The sequence below is a fragment of the Diospyros lotus genome, chromosome 8, assembly GCF_014633365.1.
Source record: "Diospyros lotus cultivar Yz01 chromosome 8, ASM1463336v1, whole genome shotgun sequence".
Classification (NCBI taxonomy): domain Eukaryota; kingdom Viridiplantae; phylum Streptophyta; class Magnoliopsida; order Ericales; family Ebenaceae; genus Diospyros; species Diospyros lotus.
In genome coordinates, this window is record NC_068345.1 from 42,501,243 (window position 1) to 42,516,097 (window position 14,855).

The 14,855-nt window shown below is 34.6% G+C and overlaps 1 protein-coding gene across 3 annotated transcripts; it reads left to right on the top strand.

Annotated features, from left to right (window-relative positions):
- Positions 1-3,191: 3,191 nt before the first annotated feature.
- Positions 3,192-12,048, top strand: LOC127808061 (C2 and GRAM domain-containing protein At1g03370). 3 transcript variants are annotated; one of them, XM_052346396.1, is made up of 9 exons: positions 3,194-4,182; positions 4,604-5,836; positions 6,150-6,332; positions 6,504-6,787; positions 6,890-7,006; positions 7,134-7,396; positions 10,234-10,438; positions 10,892-11,164; positions 11,289-12,048. In XM_052346396.1, the coding sequence occupies exons 1-9, from the start codon at positions 3,834-3,836 to the stop codon at positions 11,481-11,483; spliced, it is 3,102 nt and encodes a 1,033-aa protein (XP_052202356.1). In that variant the 5' UTR covers positions 3,194-3,833; the 3' UTR covers positions 11,484-12,048. The 3 variants fall into 3 exon arrangements, with proteins under 3 accessions (XP_052202357.1, XP_052202356.1, XP_052202358.1); XM_052346398.1 differs by having other exon boundaries at positions 4,047-4,182; positions 4,638-5,836; XM_052346397.1 differs by lacking the exon at positions 10,892-11,164 and having other exon boundaries at positions 3,192-4,182.
- Positions 12,049-14,855: the final 2,807 nt, after the last annotated feature.

Consider the following 14,855-nt stretch of genomic DNA (forward strand, 5'->3'; position numbering starts at 1 on the left):
CTATAAAAATGTTTGTTAATTTTTTTTGTAATTCATTAATAATTGTATTTTTTTTTTATGTATTTGTTAATGCATGTGATAAGTACTAAAATAAGAGTTTTTTTTATCAAAATATATTTATATTAATTATGATTAAAATACTATTTTATGATTAATATGAATTGTCAAAAAAATAAAATTAAAATTAAAATAATATTTTATTTTCTAAATTCATGTTAAAAATAAATTTAAAAGGAATTAAAAAATATAAATAATTATTATTAGAATTATAATAATTCCACCTAGATAATCAAAAATGGCCAAAACATATTTTTATAATAGATAATAAAATATAAAATTAAATAAAATAATTTAAAAATTAATTATATTAGTTAATAAAATATATAAAGATAGAGAAATTTAAATTTTAAAAATCAATTAAATGAATAATGTCATTTAAATTTTAAAAATTGTTAAAATATATAACAATTTAAAAATGTATTAAATAATATTAATTATAAGACTTAAATAAATAAGTTTTTTTAATAAATTTAAATATTTAAAATGCATTAAATGCCCTTAACTATCCTACAAGGGGCATATAAGTGATTGAGTCTTCTTTTGAAAGAGTCAGATAAATTTATTCGAGATATGAGATTAGGGTACATAAACTATTTATATATTGAGACCGTCTCCACTTCATGTTATAACGATCATAGTCTATCTGCACCTAACATGTAGTCTGACACCATTCTAATCATCTTAATTGTGCTAGACAATAGAATCTCCCATATCACCGATACTCATATAACTATTACGTGTAATTAATTTGATGGGCAATAGTGGAATAACAGATGAAGCATATGAAAAAGAATAAGACAATAGAAGCTCAAAGTAGTTGGATCTCATTTTCTGACTTCTAATTCTCCTTTTTATACTTATAGCCTTCAATTCCAATTCAATTTATACTTAAATCCATTGCCCAAGCCACCACCAGCCTTCCTCAATTTCACTCGACACATGGTAACCAATTTGAGTGGCAATTAGGTGGTTGATAGTTGACTATTTCCTCAGTGAGAGTCGACTATTAATGCCCATGAAAGTCAACTCTTACAGCCTGTTAGTCAACTTTTGATAAGCTAATCCTCGAGACGTTATCGGGTATAAGGTGTCGATACTATATGCAACACCATAGAGTGTATGACTTTATAAGTTCACTACCTGCTAGCAATCAAATAACACTTAAATCATTTTTAGTATTGGTTAACACTTTGACCTGTCACCAAAATCTTTCTATATCCCGATAACGATTCAAGAGTTTTTAAATAGCGCATAACAATGGTTCAATATAGTATCGACGGCAGTAAAGTCTTACTTCAAGTGAATTTATTACAATTAATGATTGTCATATGATATAATTTTTTCATCACCTAACGTCCCGACTAAGCGAGAGACATAAAATGATAAATTCACAAACTTAGTGACTATTTGTCAGAACTCATCAATGTGACTAGATAACACATAAAAAAATTAATTTTCTAACATTCAATATGTTGTGGTTAGAGACTGTCAATCACACTAAATGCAGATCACATAGGACGTTCACCCCATCAATTATTAACAAGGATGACAAATCCTATCTCTGAACACTTGATTTCATATATCAATAATATGAAATCACATAGATGAACATTTCCATCTCCCAATTCGATGGTTTGGCTCATTAACAAATCTGCACACCAATACACAATATAACCATGTTAGTTTAAGTTTAAGGTTCAACACACAATTGCAATTTGACAATATTACCATTATCCACTATGATATGTGGTCAGTCATCAGCATTATATTTGGCTGGTTGTTTCCCAACAACTACCCATAGGCCTACTAGCGATATCCCCATATCACATGGTGTGTGATACACCACCCTCCATCAGTATATCTCCATATTAAATGAAGTAGTAACCCATGTGTTAGTCTATAATCCACTAATTATAATTCTTATCAAAATAATTTAAGAATTAATAATAATATAAAAATTCATATTATCAGAAAATACTGTCACACAGTCTCAACATAATGAGAATAAAATTATCAAATAAAATATATACAAGCTCATTTATATACTTGATTGGAGAGCGTATGAATGAAGATAATTCGTTTTTTATTAAAATATACAAAGATATAATATTTGTATAATAATGTCCATGTTTGAAATTGGTCGACCGTGATTTGTTAGCTATGAATGCAAATGAAAGAAACCAATAAAACAAATAACAAATTGCATGCAATAAAGTTTTACGTAGTTCGGCCAGAATGATACTTAGTCCACGATTGCTCCCTAGTAATTTTGGCAGAGTAACAATATATTATTGATCTATCTCATTTAGTGGTTGTCGACCCCTATTTATAAAGTGAGATATTTACAATTTGAATAGGTTTTAAATGTAGAAGGATTTTGCTCCGTGAATAGAGTTTCCTTATCGTCTTCGAATTATCAAGATTGAACACCGTGATTTTTAGGATTTGATTTGCCTCAGATAAGGAAAGTGGATATTGTATCCAATTATTCTGTGATATTTTGTTATGCAAGTTAAACGATTTAACCAATGAGGTAAAAGTATTGCTAGGAGCTCGTTTGGTTCTCGCGGTCTGAGCTTGAATTTTGGCGATGTGCGATCCTATTCTAATGACCTTGGCCTTGGACCCGTTGGGGTTTGAGAGATCGAGAGCCGAATTCAACCTATAAGAAATGGTCAAAAAAATATTCATAACAAATAATAAATTCGTTAGTCCCCGTATTATGGCATAAACACTCGGAAATAGTTGGGTCATAGGATCAATGAGTCTGTCCAAAATCACGGTCACATGTCAGAAATGGGTTCGGTGTGGTACCGAGTTGCAGACAAGTGTTAATCTAAAGGAGGTACACTTTTTTTTTTAATAACAGTTTTCTATTACAAACATTGAAGGTCAGAATTATATTATATTGTTGTTGTTAGTTGATTAAGCTGTATATTTCAAACGAAGAAAAGAACCAAGGCACGGAAATAAATATATGTTTTGGTGGATAAACGAATGGATTGATCCAAGTGTATTGATTTGATTTTGAGTTATATATCTTCTTTGTTAATATAATAATAATAATAATCCGAGAATTAGAAAGTCAAGGTCTAATTGCGTACGCGCAGTTGAATAGGAATTGGAATTGGAATTGAATTGAATTGAATTGAAGAGCAGAGCAGCGGAGAAAAGTCGCCTTGCTTTCAATGTCGAACCTCTCTCCCCTCTCCGATGAATGATGAATGGTCGCGGGGGGATCTGTATGTCATTTCCGCCCCCGAGAATCTGAAATTCCCCCTTTTCCGTCCCCCTTTTTCCCATTTCCCATCTCCATTTCTGATTTCTCTGTCAATCGTTTCCTTGCTTATCTGCGTTCCCTTCGCCTCCTCGCATTTTTCGTAATTCGTATCCTTCATCAGTTTTCTTCTCAATTAGTGATCACATATTTCTTTTTACCCGAAACTCAACTTCAGATCTTACCTCCCTTTCTATATGTTTTATGTTTGGTTGACGTTGCTTCTATTCTATACACACATTAACCATTGATTTTATTTGATTTATTCCATACATGTACTCCGACGCCATACCGTACCTACATCCTTGTCCTCCGTAGACGCATTCAGTTGATTGCCTTTGTTACAAGAATATCATTTGATCATCATAAATACTTGCCCATATTTAGATTAATAGCGTTCCACTTTTGTTGAATAGGTATATACATATATATTGTTTCGCTTTGGTTGCAAAAGTGAGCTTCCTTTCCTTCCAGTTCAAAAGCCTTTCCATCGGCAATGAAGCTGTTGGTGCGTATAATTGAAGCGCGGAATATACCGCCGATGGATCCAAATGGGTTCAGCGACCCGTATGTGAAACTGCAGCTGGGAAGGCAAAAGTTTAGGACGAAAGTGGTTAAAAAGTGTTTAAACCCCTCCTGGTGCGAAGAATTCGCTATTAAAGTCGAAGACTTGAAAGACGAGCTCGTTGTTTCGGTTTTGGATGAAGATAGGTACTTAATTGACGACTTCATTGGCCAGATCAAGATACCTGTCTCTCGCGTTTTCGATGCCAGTGATAAGTCCCTTGGCACTGCCTGGTATTCTTTGCTCCCCAAGAATAGGAGGTCCAAGAATAAGGACTGTGGTATGTTACTTTAACTTCTCATTTATTCTGTCTTGGGACTAGCTCTGCTCGTGCTATTTCTGTTCCCTCGCATGTGATTAGTAAGTTGCATGTTTGGACTTCGATGTCTGCAGTAGAGATGATTCGAGGATCCTTTTATAATCTGTTTGTGTTCGATCGAGTTCCGTTCACCTAATTTGTCAATAATCCATTTCTGACTCTTAACCCCTACATGCGGAAAAGTATGTCTATTATTTCACTACCTATTTACGCCTTCAATTCTGATTTTAGCCACTGTCCATGAGAAAAAATGGCCAACATATTTTACGTCTATTAACTTATTGCTAATCCCTGGCTTGTGCTTTTTTCACCTGAAAATTTTCATGGTATCTACCTATCTGATTGGATCTTGCTACTTCTTCCGTTTTTCCTTTTCCATTAGGTGAAGTTCTTCTCACTATATGTTTTTCTCAAAGCAATTCTTTCATGGATTCGCAACCTCCTGTTGATCATGCATATTCCTCAAGGAGCTATACTGATTCAGCAACTGACTCACCATCAAGGTCTTCTAGCAGCTCCTTCAGATCACCTTCTCCAATGAAATTGGAAGAAGTTGCTTCTTCTAAGGAAGACAAGTCACACACGCAAGGCTTTGCTTTTCGAATTGCTCAGATATTCAATAAAAATGGAGATTGGGCATCCAATGCATCAAGTAGGACCCCTGACTTGCCAGACATAGCTGAAAATGAGGTATCTGAGCCCAATTCTTTTGAGTTTTCCACTATCAGCTTTGAGGAAGCAATCAAAACAATGGAGTCAAGAGATCAAGGAAGTGAAATTCCAAGCAACTTACCTGGAGGGGTAATCTTAGACCAACTATATTTGATTGCACCACGAGAGCTGAACTCTTTTCTCTTTTCACCGGAGTCAAACTTTTTGAAAGATGTAACGGAACAACAAGGAACCACAGAGCTGCAAGTGGGGCCTTGGAAATTTGACAACAACATTGACAGCCTGAAAAGAGGACTTACTTATACCAAGGGTTCCAGTGGAATAATTAGGGCTACAAGAGGTATTGAGGAGCAAACATATATAAAAGCAGATGGGAATGTTTTTGCAGTTTTAGCAAGCGTGAGCACTCCAGATGTTCCCTATGGAAGCAGCTTTAAAACAGAATTGCTTTACTGTATCTTACCTGGGCCTGAGCTGCCATCAGGAGAACAATGTTCTCGATTAATATTATCCTGGAGAACAAATTTTCTGCAGAGCACTATGATGAAGAGCATGATAGAAGGTGGAGCACGACAAGGTCTAAAGGAAAGTTTTGATCAATTTGCAAAGTTATTGTCTCAACATATTAAGATAGTAGATGCAAATGACGTTGCTTCCAGTAAAGAACAGGTTTTGGCAACTCTCCAAGTGGAGCCACATTCTGATTGGAAGCTGGCAGTTCGGTACTTTTCTAATTTGACTATGTTATCAACAATTGTTATGGGAATATATGTGCTTGTGCATGTCTGGCTATCCATGCCTAGCGTGATCCAAGGACTTGAGTTTGTTGGATTAGATTTGCCGGATTCTATTGGTGAAGTGATTGTGTGTGGGGTCTTGGTTCTTCAAGCTCAACGTGCAGTAGAGTTGATTTCTCGCTTCATGCAGGCTAGAGCACAAAAGGGTAATGAGCATATCCCATCATTGACTTTTTATTGGCAAGTAATAAACCTTTGTAGCTAAAAATGAGGGGATTTTATTCAATGCATGTATTATTGTCTGGCAGAGCTGCATCTGATTTATTTTGCTACCTTTTTTTTTTGTCCCCGGGCTTTTCTCGCTGTAGTAATTTATTTCCAATACTAGGAGCCTCCTTTTTTTATTCTGGTTCTGCAGCTCAACTTCCCAAAAAATATTACACCTGTATTCTTAGAACATCGATTCTGTTTTCCAATATATAGAAATCATATTCAATTGCTTTATATTTTCGATTTTAGGCAGCGACCATGGAGTTAAAGCACAAGGTGATGGGTGGTTGCTGACTGTTGCCTTGATTGAAGGAAGCAATTTTGCAGCCGTTGATTCAAGTGGATTCTCTGATCCATATGTGGTCTTTACTTGTAATGGGAAAACTAAAACCAGCTCAATCAAGTTTCAGAAATCTGATCCTAGGTGGAACGGTGTGAATTCATTTCCTTTATGTGTATGTTATAACATTTTTTTTATTGGTTCAAGTTCATCAATAAGAAATTCTGCAACTCTAAACATTTTTTTCAAAGTCAACATAAACTTAGTTTACTATGTTGGTCTTTCATCTGGTCCAATTATCCATTGCAACCTTGTTACTGCAGAAATATTTGAATTTGATGCAATGGATGAACCCCCATCTATGCTGGACGTGGAAGTTTTTGATTTTGATGGACCCTTTGATGAAGCTACTTCTCTGGGGCATGCTGAAATCAATTTTGTAAAAACTAATTTGTCTGATTTAGCTGATGTCTGGGTTCCTCTGCAAGGCAAGCTAGCTCAGGCATGTCAGTCAAAACTGCATCTAAGAATTTTCTTGGACAATACAAGGGGTGGCAATGTTGTTAAAGAATACTTAACTAAGATGGAGAAGGAGGTGGGCAAGAAGGTAAATTGAAACTATGTTGTCCTTAAATTTGCATTGCGAGTGGATTGCATCTTCACAATCTGTCTATCTCTTGTTCATTATCTTAACTGAAAACTTCTGCAGATAAAACTGCGGTCACCTCAAACAAATTCAGCATTTCAGAAACTGTTTGGGCTTCCATCAGAGGAGTTTCTCATCAATGATTTTACTTGTCACTTGAAACGGAAAATGCCTCTTCAGGTGTTGCTGCAGCACTGTTGTGAAATTTCTCGATAGATCTGTTTTCTGATAACATTTCAAAATTCTGCAGTTTCGTGGTGGCTTACAAAAGTTTTTAGCTCATTTAATTTTAATTGTTCCATGGCAGGGCCGCCTATTTTTGTCAGCAAGAATAATAGGCTTCCATGCAGACCTATTTGGACATAAGACAAAATTCTTTTTCCTCTGGGAAGATATTGAAGACATTCAAGTGGTCCCTCCTACATTGTCATCAATGGGGAGTCCAATACTTGTCATGACTTTAAGGCCTGGGAGAGGTGAGGATGCAAGGCATGGTGCAAAGACGCAAGATTCAGAAGGCAGGCTAAAGTTCCATTTCCAGTCTTTTGTATCTTTCAATGTTGCACACAGGTACTGGAAAAGTTAGATTCTCACTAATTTCTCTTTGAAACTCTTGATTTTAATTAGCTTTAGCAACATTATTGTGCTTATTTGTTTTACTGAACTTACCATATCATACTTTGTGGTATTTTCCTTGCCATAAGCACCATTGATCAGTACCTTGCTGTCCATTTTGCATTTCAGCATACCTATAAGTATATGCTTGATGCTTTAAGTGTCATTTTACAGTAAGTTCCTCACCTAAGAGCCCCCCCGGACAAAAAAAAAAGAAAGAAACCTGACCATACTTAATGTATAGACCTAGGCAACTCAAGAGGTTAGGCCAATCAAACAACTGTGGCACTAGCAGATCCCCTACAGGAAGAAACACATTAATAATCTTTGTAATGAAAAATTCACAGCAATCTAAAGAGAGGTTTGAGACACCTTAACATTAAGGAGGACCATTTGGACAATTTCTCATCTGAACCGTGGGAGAAGGAATGAGATAACATCACATCCAGGACTGAAGGAGAAAAACAAGATGACTTCAAACATGTTAGCACTTAAATTTGTATGCTCCAAGAAGCCAAATCAGAGCTCTATCTCAAACAACTTTTCCAACCTGTTATTAACTTTCACGCTCTATCTGTAATAACAAGTATACCTCCATAATAATGGATGCTGCCAAGTAACAACTGTAGGATAACTAGAAAAGATGCATCAACCTTCATGTTATTCTTGACTGTGAACACCCTAGAACTCAAGTAGTCTGATGGAGGTTATTTGGAAAGTAGGCACTAAGATGATGTGGGGTCGACAGAGAGGGAGAGCCCATGAAGAGACGAAGTTGTGGTGGAGATAGTTTTCAAGCTTGTAAGATGAATGATATAGACAAGACAGGACAAGGAATGCCACATACTTGGATGACCAGAGGACAGGTGGTTCTTCCTCTCTGACTTCTTGACAATATGGGACATTGACAACCACATTTGTTGATCTCATTTCCAAAGAAGGGTGGGCAGCTGCTACATATGTTTCATGAGGATGTTGGGCAGTTTGTGCAATGGTACATAGAATCATAAAGGACGTCTTCTGTCTTCCCATTCCCCCCTGTTTGTTTTCATATCGTTAATCTGTATGACTGACCAAAGTAAAAGCATCATCAATTGAAGAAGCCTGAGCACATTAATAAATGTAGTGCCCCAGAATGTGGCAAATATCAAGGTAGATAGTCCAAATTGCTTATTGGAAATGTTGCTTGGAATTAGTATACTAGGGCATCCTGGAGTATTATCATTTGCCATGGCATGGATAATGGTACGCTAGGGACAGTGGGTCCCTCAGGCACGTATCTCCTTGACCATTCTCAAGATATGGGTTACTCTAACCTTGACCAAGCAGGTATTGGCGGTGTGTGTGCCATCTCCCCAGATGGACGTACAGCTCGGGCTAGTGATATGGCAGGACTGGAGCTTACCTTGTGGTGACTCTGGTACATGTGCCACACTTGTTTTGAGGCTTGTAAACATACATCATCAACTACACCTTATCCTTACCAAGTTAGGGTTAATAGCATGACATTTATAAATCATAATGCCAATTGACTTCTAAAAGTTTAATTGACAATATAAATCCATGCAAAATAACAATTTGGCAAAATTTTAGGGCGGATGGCCTTCCTAATGCAACCCTCTAGTGAGGGAATGATAAATAAAGCTCCTAACCATTTTCATTTGAAAAAGTTTTATGAGACGGTGGCGAACAAAGATAATTGATGTGGTCACGTTCCCTCACATGATTGATTTTGTGAAACCAACCTAAACAACAGGGAAACATTACTAGCTTGCAAGCCTACGACATGGTAAGAAAAATTCCAATGTGGTGGTAGATTGCTGCTAATTCTAATGGTTCCCCAAAATATTTTTTCCTAGCTAAACATAGTGAGAAAATTCCCAAATGGTGCTGAATTGCTGCTATTTCTAGTGCTTCCTGCGTTTTTTTTTTTTTTTTTTTTTCAGTATCACCATTTCTTATTGATTCCTGCATCATCAATTATGCACCTATGACACGAAGACTCCACTAAATCCATGGTCTCATATAATGCATTAGTCCATTCTGATCTTTTCAGTCAATGGGTGATTGGTCAGAAAAACAATAAGAAAAGAACTGCAAAAGAAGCAAAATTTTCTTGGCCAAGGGAATTTTTCCTACATTAATTAAGTTATTATATATTTAATTACTAACTAAAATAAATTCGTATCAAACAGTATGTTTTTATTTTTAAAATCGTAAAAAAAATAAAATTATCAAACAACATATTTCATTTTCATTTTTAGTAAAAAGCAAAAAAATGAATGCAAGAACAAAATTTAAAATCGAAACAAAACTCTGTCAAACAGTCCCACAGGAGTCACTGCTGTCTTGATGACCTACTTGGGAGCTTTCATTGACTCTGACCACCGGCAGTGAGAAGGAAAAATAAGAATACAAAGGAACAAAAAAATAGAAAACAAAAAGATATCATAGTTGTCAAATAATATGTTAAGTTTTGGGATCATATTATATTAGTAAATTATAATAGTATGTGCTTGAAACTTATATGTGCCACTTTTTATTGCTTATTAGCCAGTTCTGACCTTCTTTCATTGTCGTGCTCTTGTGGTTTGGAATTTTCTTGGTTAGTAAAAATGTACATCAGCGTGCTTTCATTCTGGCTTATATATAAAAGGAGAGAGTTTTTATATCCATTGAAATCCTTGTTTTCTTTGATAAGTAATATCAGTTGAAATCTAGATTGTCCAAAGCAAAAGGAGAATAAATGTGATTTTGTTTTCCTTCACTCAAAAGTTAATTATGTATAACAGGACAATCATGGCACTTTGGAAAGCAAGAGCATTGAGTCCTGAGCAGAAGGCACAAATAGTTGAGGAAGAATCTGAAGCTAAAAACCTTCAAGTGGTTGAAGAAGAGAGTGATGCTAAAACCCTCCAACCTGAAGAGAGTGGATCCTTCTTGGGTCTTGAGGATGTTAGCATGTCTCTGGTCTATTCTTCTGTTCTTTCTGTTCCCGTAAGTTCTCTGTCATCTCTGTGGTTTGTTCTCTCTCTGTGGGTGCACATTTTTGTGTGCGTCTGCATCTGTGCTCATAATGTATGGTTGATTGAAGCTTCTTCTTGTGATCCCAATCTTATGTATCTGTTTACCGGGTGAAAATTTTGGCAGCCCATGCCGCCTATCTAGATACTCCGATATATCCATTATTGATCAGATACCATCCTAGCAGAAGAATGTGATAAGATTTGACTATCAAAATCTGTGTTGGTATAGGGGGAAAAAAACATACGTTAGTCCTGCATTTTCTATGACTTGCATGTGATGCCAATAAGCTTGAATGTTGGTAATGTAAACTGGACATGCGGACATCCGCTTTCACTTCTGTAGACTATTTCATTTGCTTAACCGAACTATAAATGCCATTTTTCAATCATTGTGAATTAACTTATATTTTGTTGGCCACTTCAGACCAGTTTCTTCATGGAACTATTCAATGGGAGTGAGTTGGAACGCAAGAGCAATGAGAGGATTGGTTGTCTTAATTATTCTTATAGTCCTTGGGAATTTGACAAGGCTGATGTATACCACAGACAACTGTATTACAAATTTGATAAACATATATCCTGCTATAGAGGAGAGGTTACAAGCACACAACAGAGGTCTCCCCTTTCTGATAAAAATGGTTGGCTCATTGAAGAGGTCATGACACTCCATGGGGTTCCACTAGGAGACTATTTTAATGTACGCACTTCTTAATTTTTGTTTAGCTGATTTACAAAAAAAAAAAAAAAAAATTGTTTAGCTGCTTAGATTTTTCATATTTATACAACATTTGTAATAAACATTAAGTCATCTCGATTTGCAGGTTCACATAAGATACCTAGTGGAAGATGTACCCACCCGATCCACAGTATGTAACGTCCAAGTGTTTTTTGGAATTGCATGGCTGAAAAATAGTAGACATCAGAAAAGGATTAGTAAGAATATCCTTTCAAATCTGGAAGATCGATTGAAGTTAATGTTTGGTTTAGTAGAGAAGGAATATATATCAGGAAAGTAGAGAGGGATCTGGTGCGGTTGAGTGGATGACAGTTTAGTGAACAAGCTGGGAAAGCTAATGTAAGTAAAGCTGCATTCTTTTCATGATCAAAATGGGCTCTTGGGTGTTTCTTTCTTCAGTAAAGGCTAGAATTTGACTGGGGCTATGTTCTATGATAAAGCTTACCCGTGTGCTGGAACGGTCATTGGAGTGTTGAGTCTTTTTTTAATGAAGCTTCCAGGCTTTGCAGTGTGGGTAATCTGCACTGAGGATGCCAGCCAGGAGCTCCGGGACGTAACTTGTGCTGCTGGATTCATTGAACAATCACAGAGCTTAGTTGAAGTTCACATTCCTTTGGTTGCAGTGAAGTGAACCTATGAGCTTCTACACCTTTGTAGGACTGACGAACCACCCACTTGGGGAGAATGTATGGTAGGACAAACATTTAGACGATGTCTTCACTCTTTAGGCGAAATCCGTTATGTTTCAGCTGTAGCGTGTAGAATCATCATGGTTTTGTATTCAACCCATTAACACGACCTCAATTCATCAATATAGATGTGCGTTTGTATTTTAATGATTAAAATATGCGTAGACTGATGTGTGAATTTAATGGATGGTACGATTGACGGAAATATATGCTTATCTTTGACTGGGTTTGCTTCAGTCTCCTTTCAATTTCACCATTTTGGCCAGCTTGGGTGAAGGGATGGTACGGGTAAAGCCATAACTGTTGATCCGTTGTTTTTGTTGCATCTGTTCATGCTTGGGCGACTAGCCTGCTGCATGGCAGCTTAGAATTATATTTGAAAAGGTTTTTTTTTTTTTTTTTTTTTTTTTTTTTTTTGGGGGGGGGGGGGGGGGGGGGAGGGGGTTTGTGGCGTGTTACTTTTGGAAAATAATTTATAGTTTTTTTATTTTTAATTTTCTATAAAATGAAAATCTCTAATTTTTCTTTATGACAGCAAAATTTATATAAAACACGTTCAAATATTAGAAGTATAAAAAAATAAATTTTAATCTAAAAAATTGAAATATATGTTAATGAGATCAAGATTTTTCTTTTGTATTATCTATGTTGATACGAAAATAATGAAAAAAAAATTGAGATTTTTTTCGAAAACTCAGTTTTTTTCCACATCTAAACTTTAGATATATTATTATATATTATATATAATATATATGGTATATTATAAATATACATTTCATATTTTATATAGTATATATATCCTTATAATGATATAATATCATGTTTTCTATTCATATGTTATAATATCTTTATACCATTTTTATATAATGATATATTATATATATTGTAATATGTATGCCTTTATAATATATATATATATGATGAAAGCTAAAATTAGTAAATAAACTTATAATCTGGACTCCAAAACTATGCCATTCCAATCCTCTTCTCCTATTTTCTATCTTCTAAATTTGTAGTGAATCACACAAAACTCACGAAATTTGCAATGATTTAACATACCATTTTTATTATTTTATGATACATCTTATTATTCGTTATAGTCCCTTTGTGTTACCTATTCTATTTTCATTGAATTAGAAATACGAAAATAGCCCTTCTAAATCTGCAAACTGCACCCTTTGTTATGTTGACTACTTTGCCATTGTCGTTGTCAAAAAAGTCTTCAAATGATAAGTTTATACGTAGTTTTGGCTCATTTTAGTTTTCTTTATATAATAATGCATAATATGTAATATAATAATATATATTTGTATTTATTATTTGTAACATATTTGAAATATATATATTATATTCATATATAATAGTTTTTCTTTTGGACATATATATATTTTTTGGGAAATTCTATTTACAGCCAAGTATTTTGCTATTCGTAACCAGATTTAAAATAAATTTGAGAAAAATCCATTTTTGCCCTTCTTTTCTTATCGCCAGTTGCGCCATTCTTTTCTTCGTTCATCATTGTCGTCGACTTGCTTTCTTAACAGCGACTGCAAAAGTTGTCAGTCTTCAAAAAATAAGAAGGGGAAGAGATCGACGACAAGCCATGACAGCCGCCTATCATTGCACCCAAACTCTATGGTTCGGGGACTTTGAAAGCACCTGGAATCCATGGATTCGGGAAAAATCAATTCTTCTGTACTCATGAGTTCAAGAAAAATCATTTTTCCTAAATCTATGGATTCGGAAAAATACAATTCGCATTCTCCTGAACAGAACGATTTTTTATATACATACATTATATACATACATACATATTATAACTATATACATATATATATATATAATAAAACAGAACGAGTTTTGAAAATGTCTATGATACATTTTGATCCTATGACTGACATGAATTTTGAATGTTAATCAATAGTTGAGATTAAATACTAATATATTTCCCCCCCTCCAAATCGTCCCATCCTCCCTCAGTGTCTCTCTATCTATCTTTTTCTTTATTTCACAAAACCACCTACCCACTCCCTCACTCACTATCTATCTCTCTCTCACAAACCCCCACTCATGCCATTGCTCGCCCCCAATCGCCTCCAAACACGCACATATATATACACACAAATACGCATGTACATGCACAAAAAAAAGAAAGGAGAAACAAGAAGAAGAAAATATAGGAAGAAACAAAGAAAAAAAAAAAAAGGTTTCGACCGTGTGTGAAGGATAAGCAAAGGAAGAAGAAGATGGAAAGGAAAAAAGAAAAAAAGAAAAAAATATATAAAATATAGAAAAAAAAAGGTTTCGGCTGTATGTGAAAGATAAGCAAGAGAAAGAAAAAAATAGGAAGGAAAAAATAAAATAGAGAAAAAAATATAAAATATGAAAAAAAAAGAAATTGGGGAAAATGGCATTGTTGATGGGTAGATTTTGGTGCAAGGGAAGCACCCAAAGAGGCGACGCAGGTGTGAGCATTTGCTGGGTTTTTCCTTTAGATTGATTGATGTAAAAATAATTTTTTTTAAATTATTTAAACCTTTGATTGATATTGTTTGAAAATTGTCGATGGGAGATTTTTGCAGCCCTTTCTCCTTTTCTTTTTTGTGAAAATATTTTTAGATAAATATTTAAAGTTATAAACATTAATCGATATTTAAAGTTTAAAGTAAAATTAAAAACATTAGACTTATAATATTTTTAGATAAAATATTTAAAGTTATAAACATTAATAGAAAGTAAAAAAAATAGATAAAATTACCTTAATCAATATTTAAAATTAAAAACATTACACTTATAATTTGTGTCTATTTGCGTATGCCTGTTAATAAAATAAAATTATAATTATAATTTGTGTTTACTCGACCACTATAAATATTAACAGTGTAAGTGTTGAAATATCATGTAAGTTTTAATGTATAGGAATTTGATATGGATGATCTAAAAGAAATAAAAATAATTTTTTT

Coding starts and splice junctions, on each gene's coding strand:
- LOC127808061 (XM_052346396.1), top strand. CDS start 3,834: ATGAAGCTGTTGGTGCGTATAATTGAAGCGCGGAATATACCGCCGATG. Junction 6,788..6,889: donor AGAAGGAGGTGGGCAAGAAG/GTAAATTGAAAC, acceptor AAACTTCTGCAG/ATAAAACTGCGGTCACCTCA. Junction 7,007..7,133: donor AACGGAAAATGCCTCTTCAG/GTGTTGCTGCAG, acceptor GTTCCATGGCAG/GGCCGCCTATTTTTGTCAGC.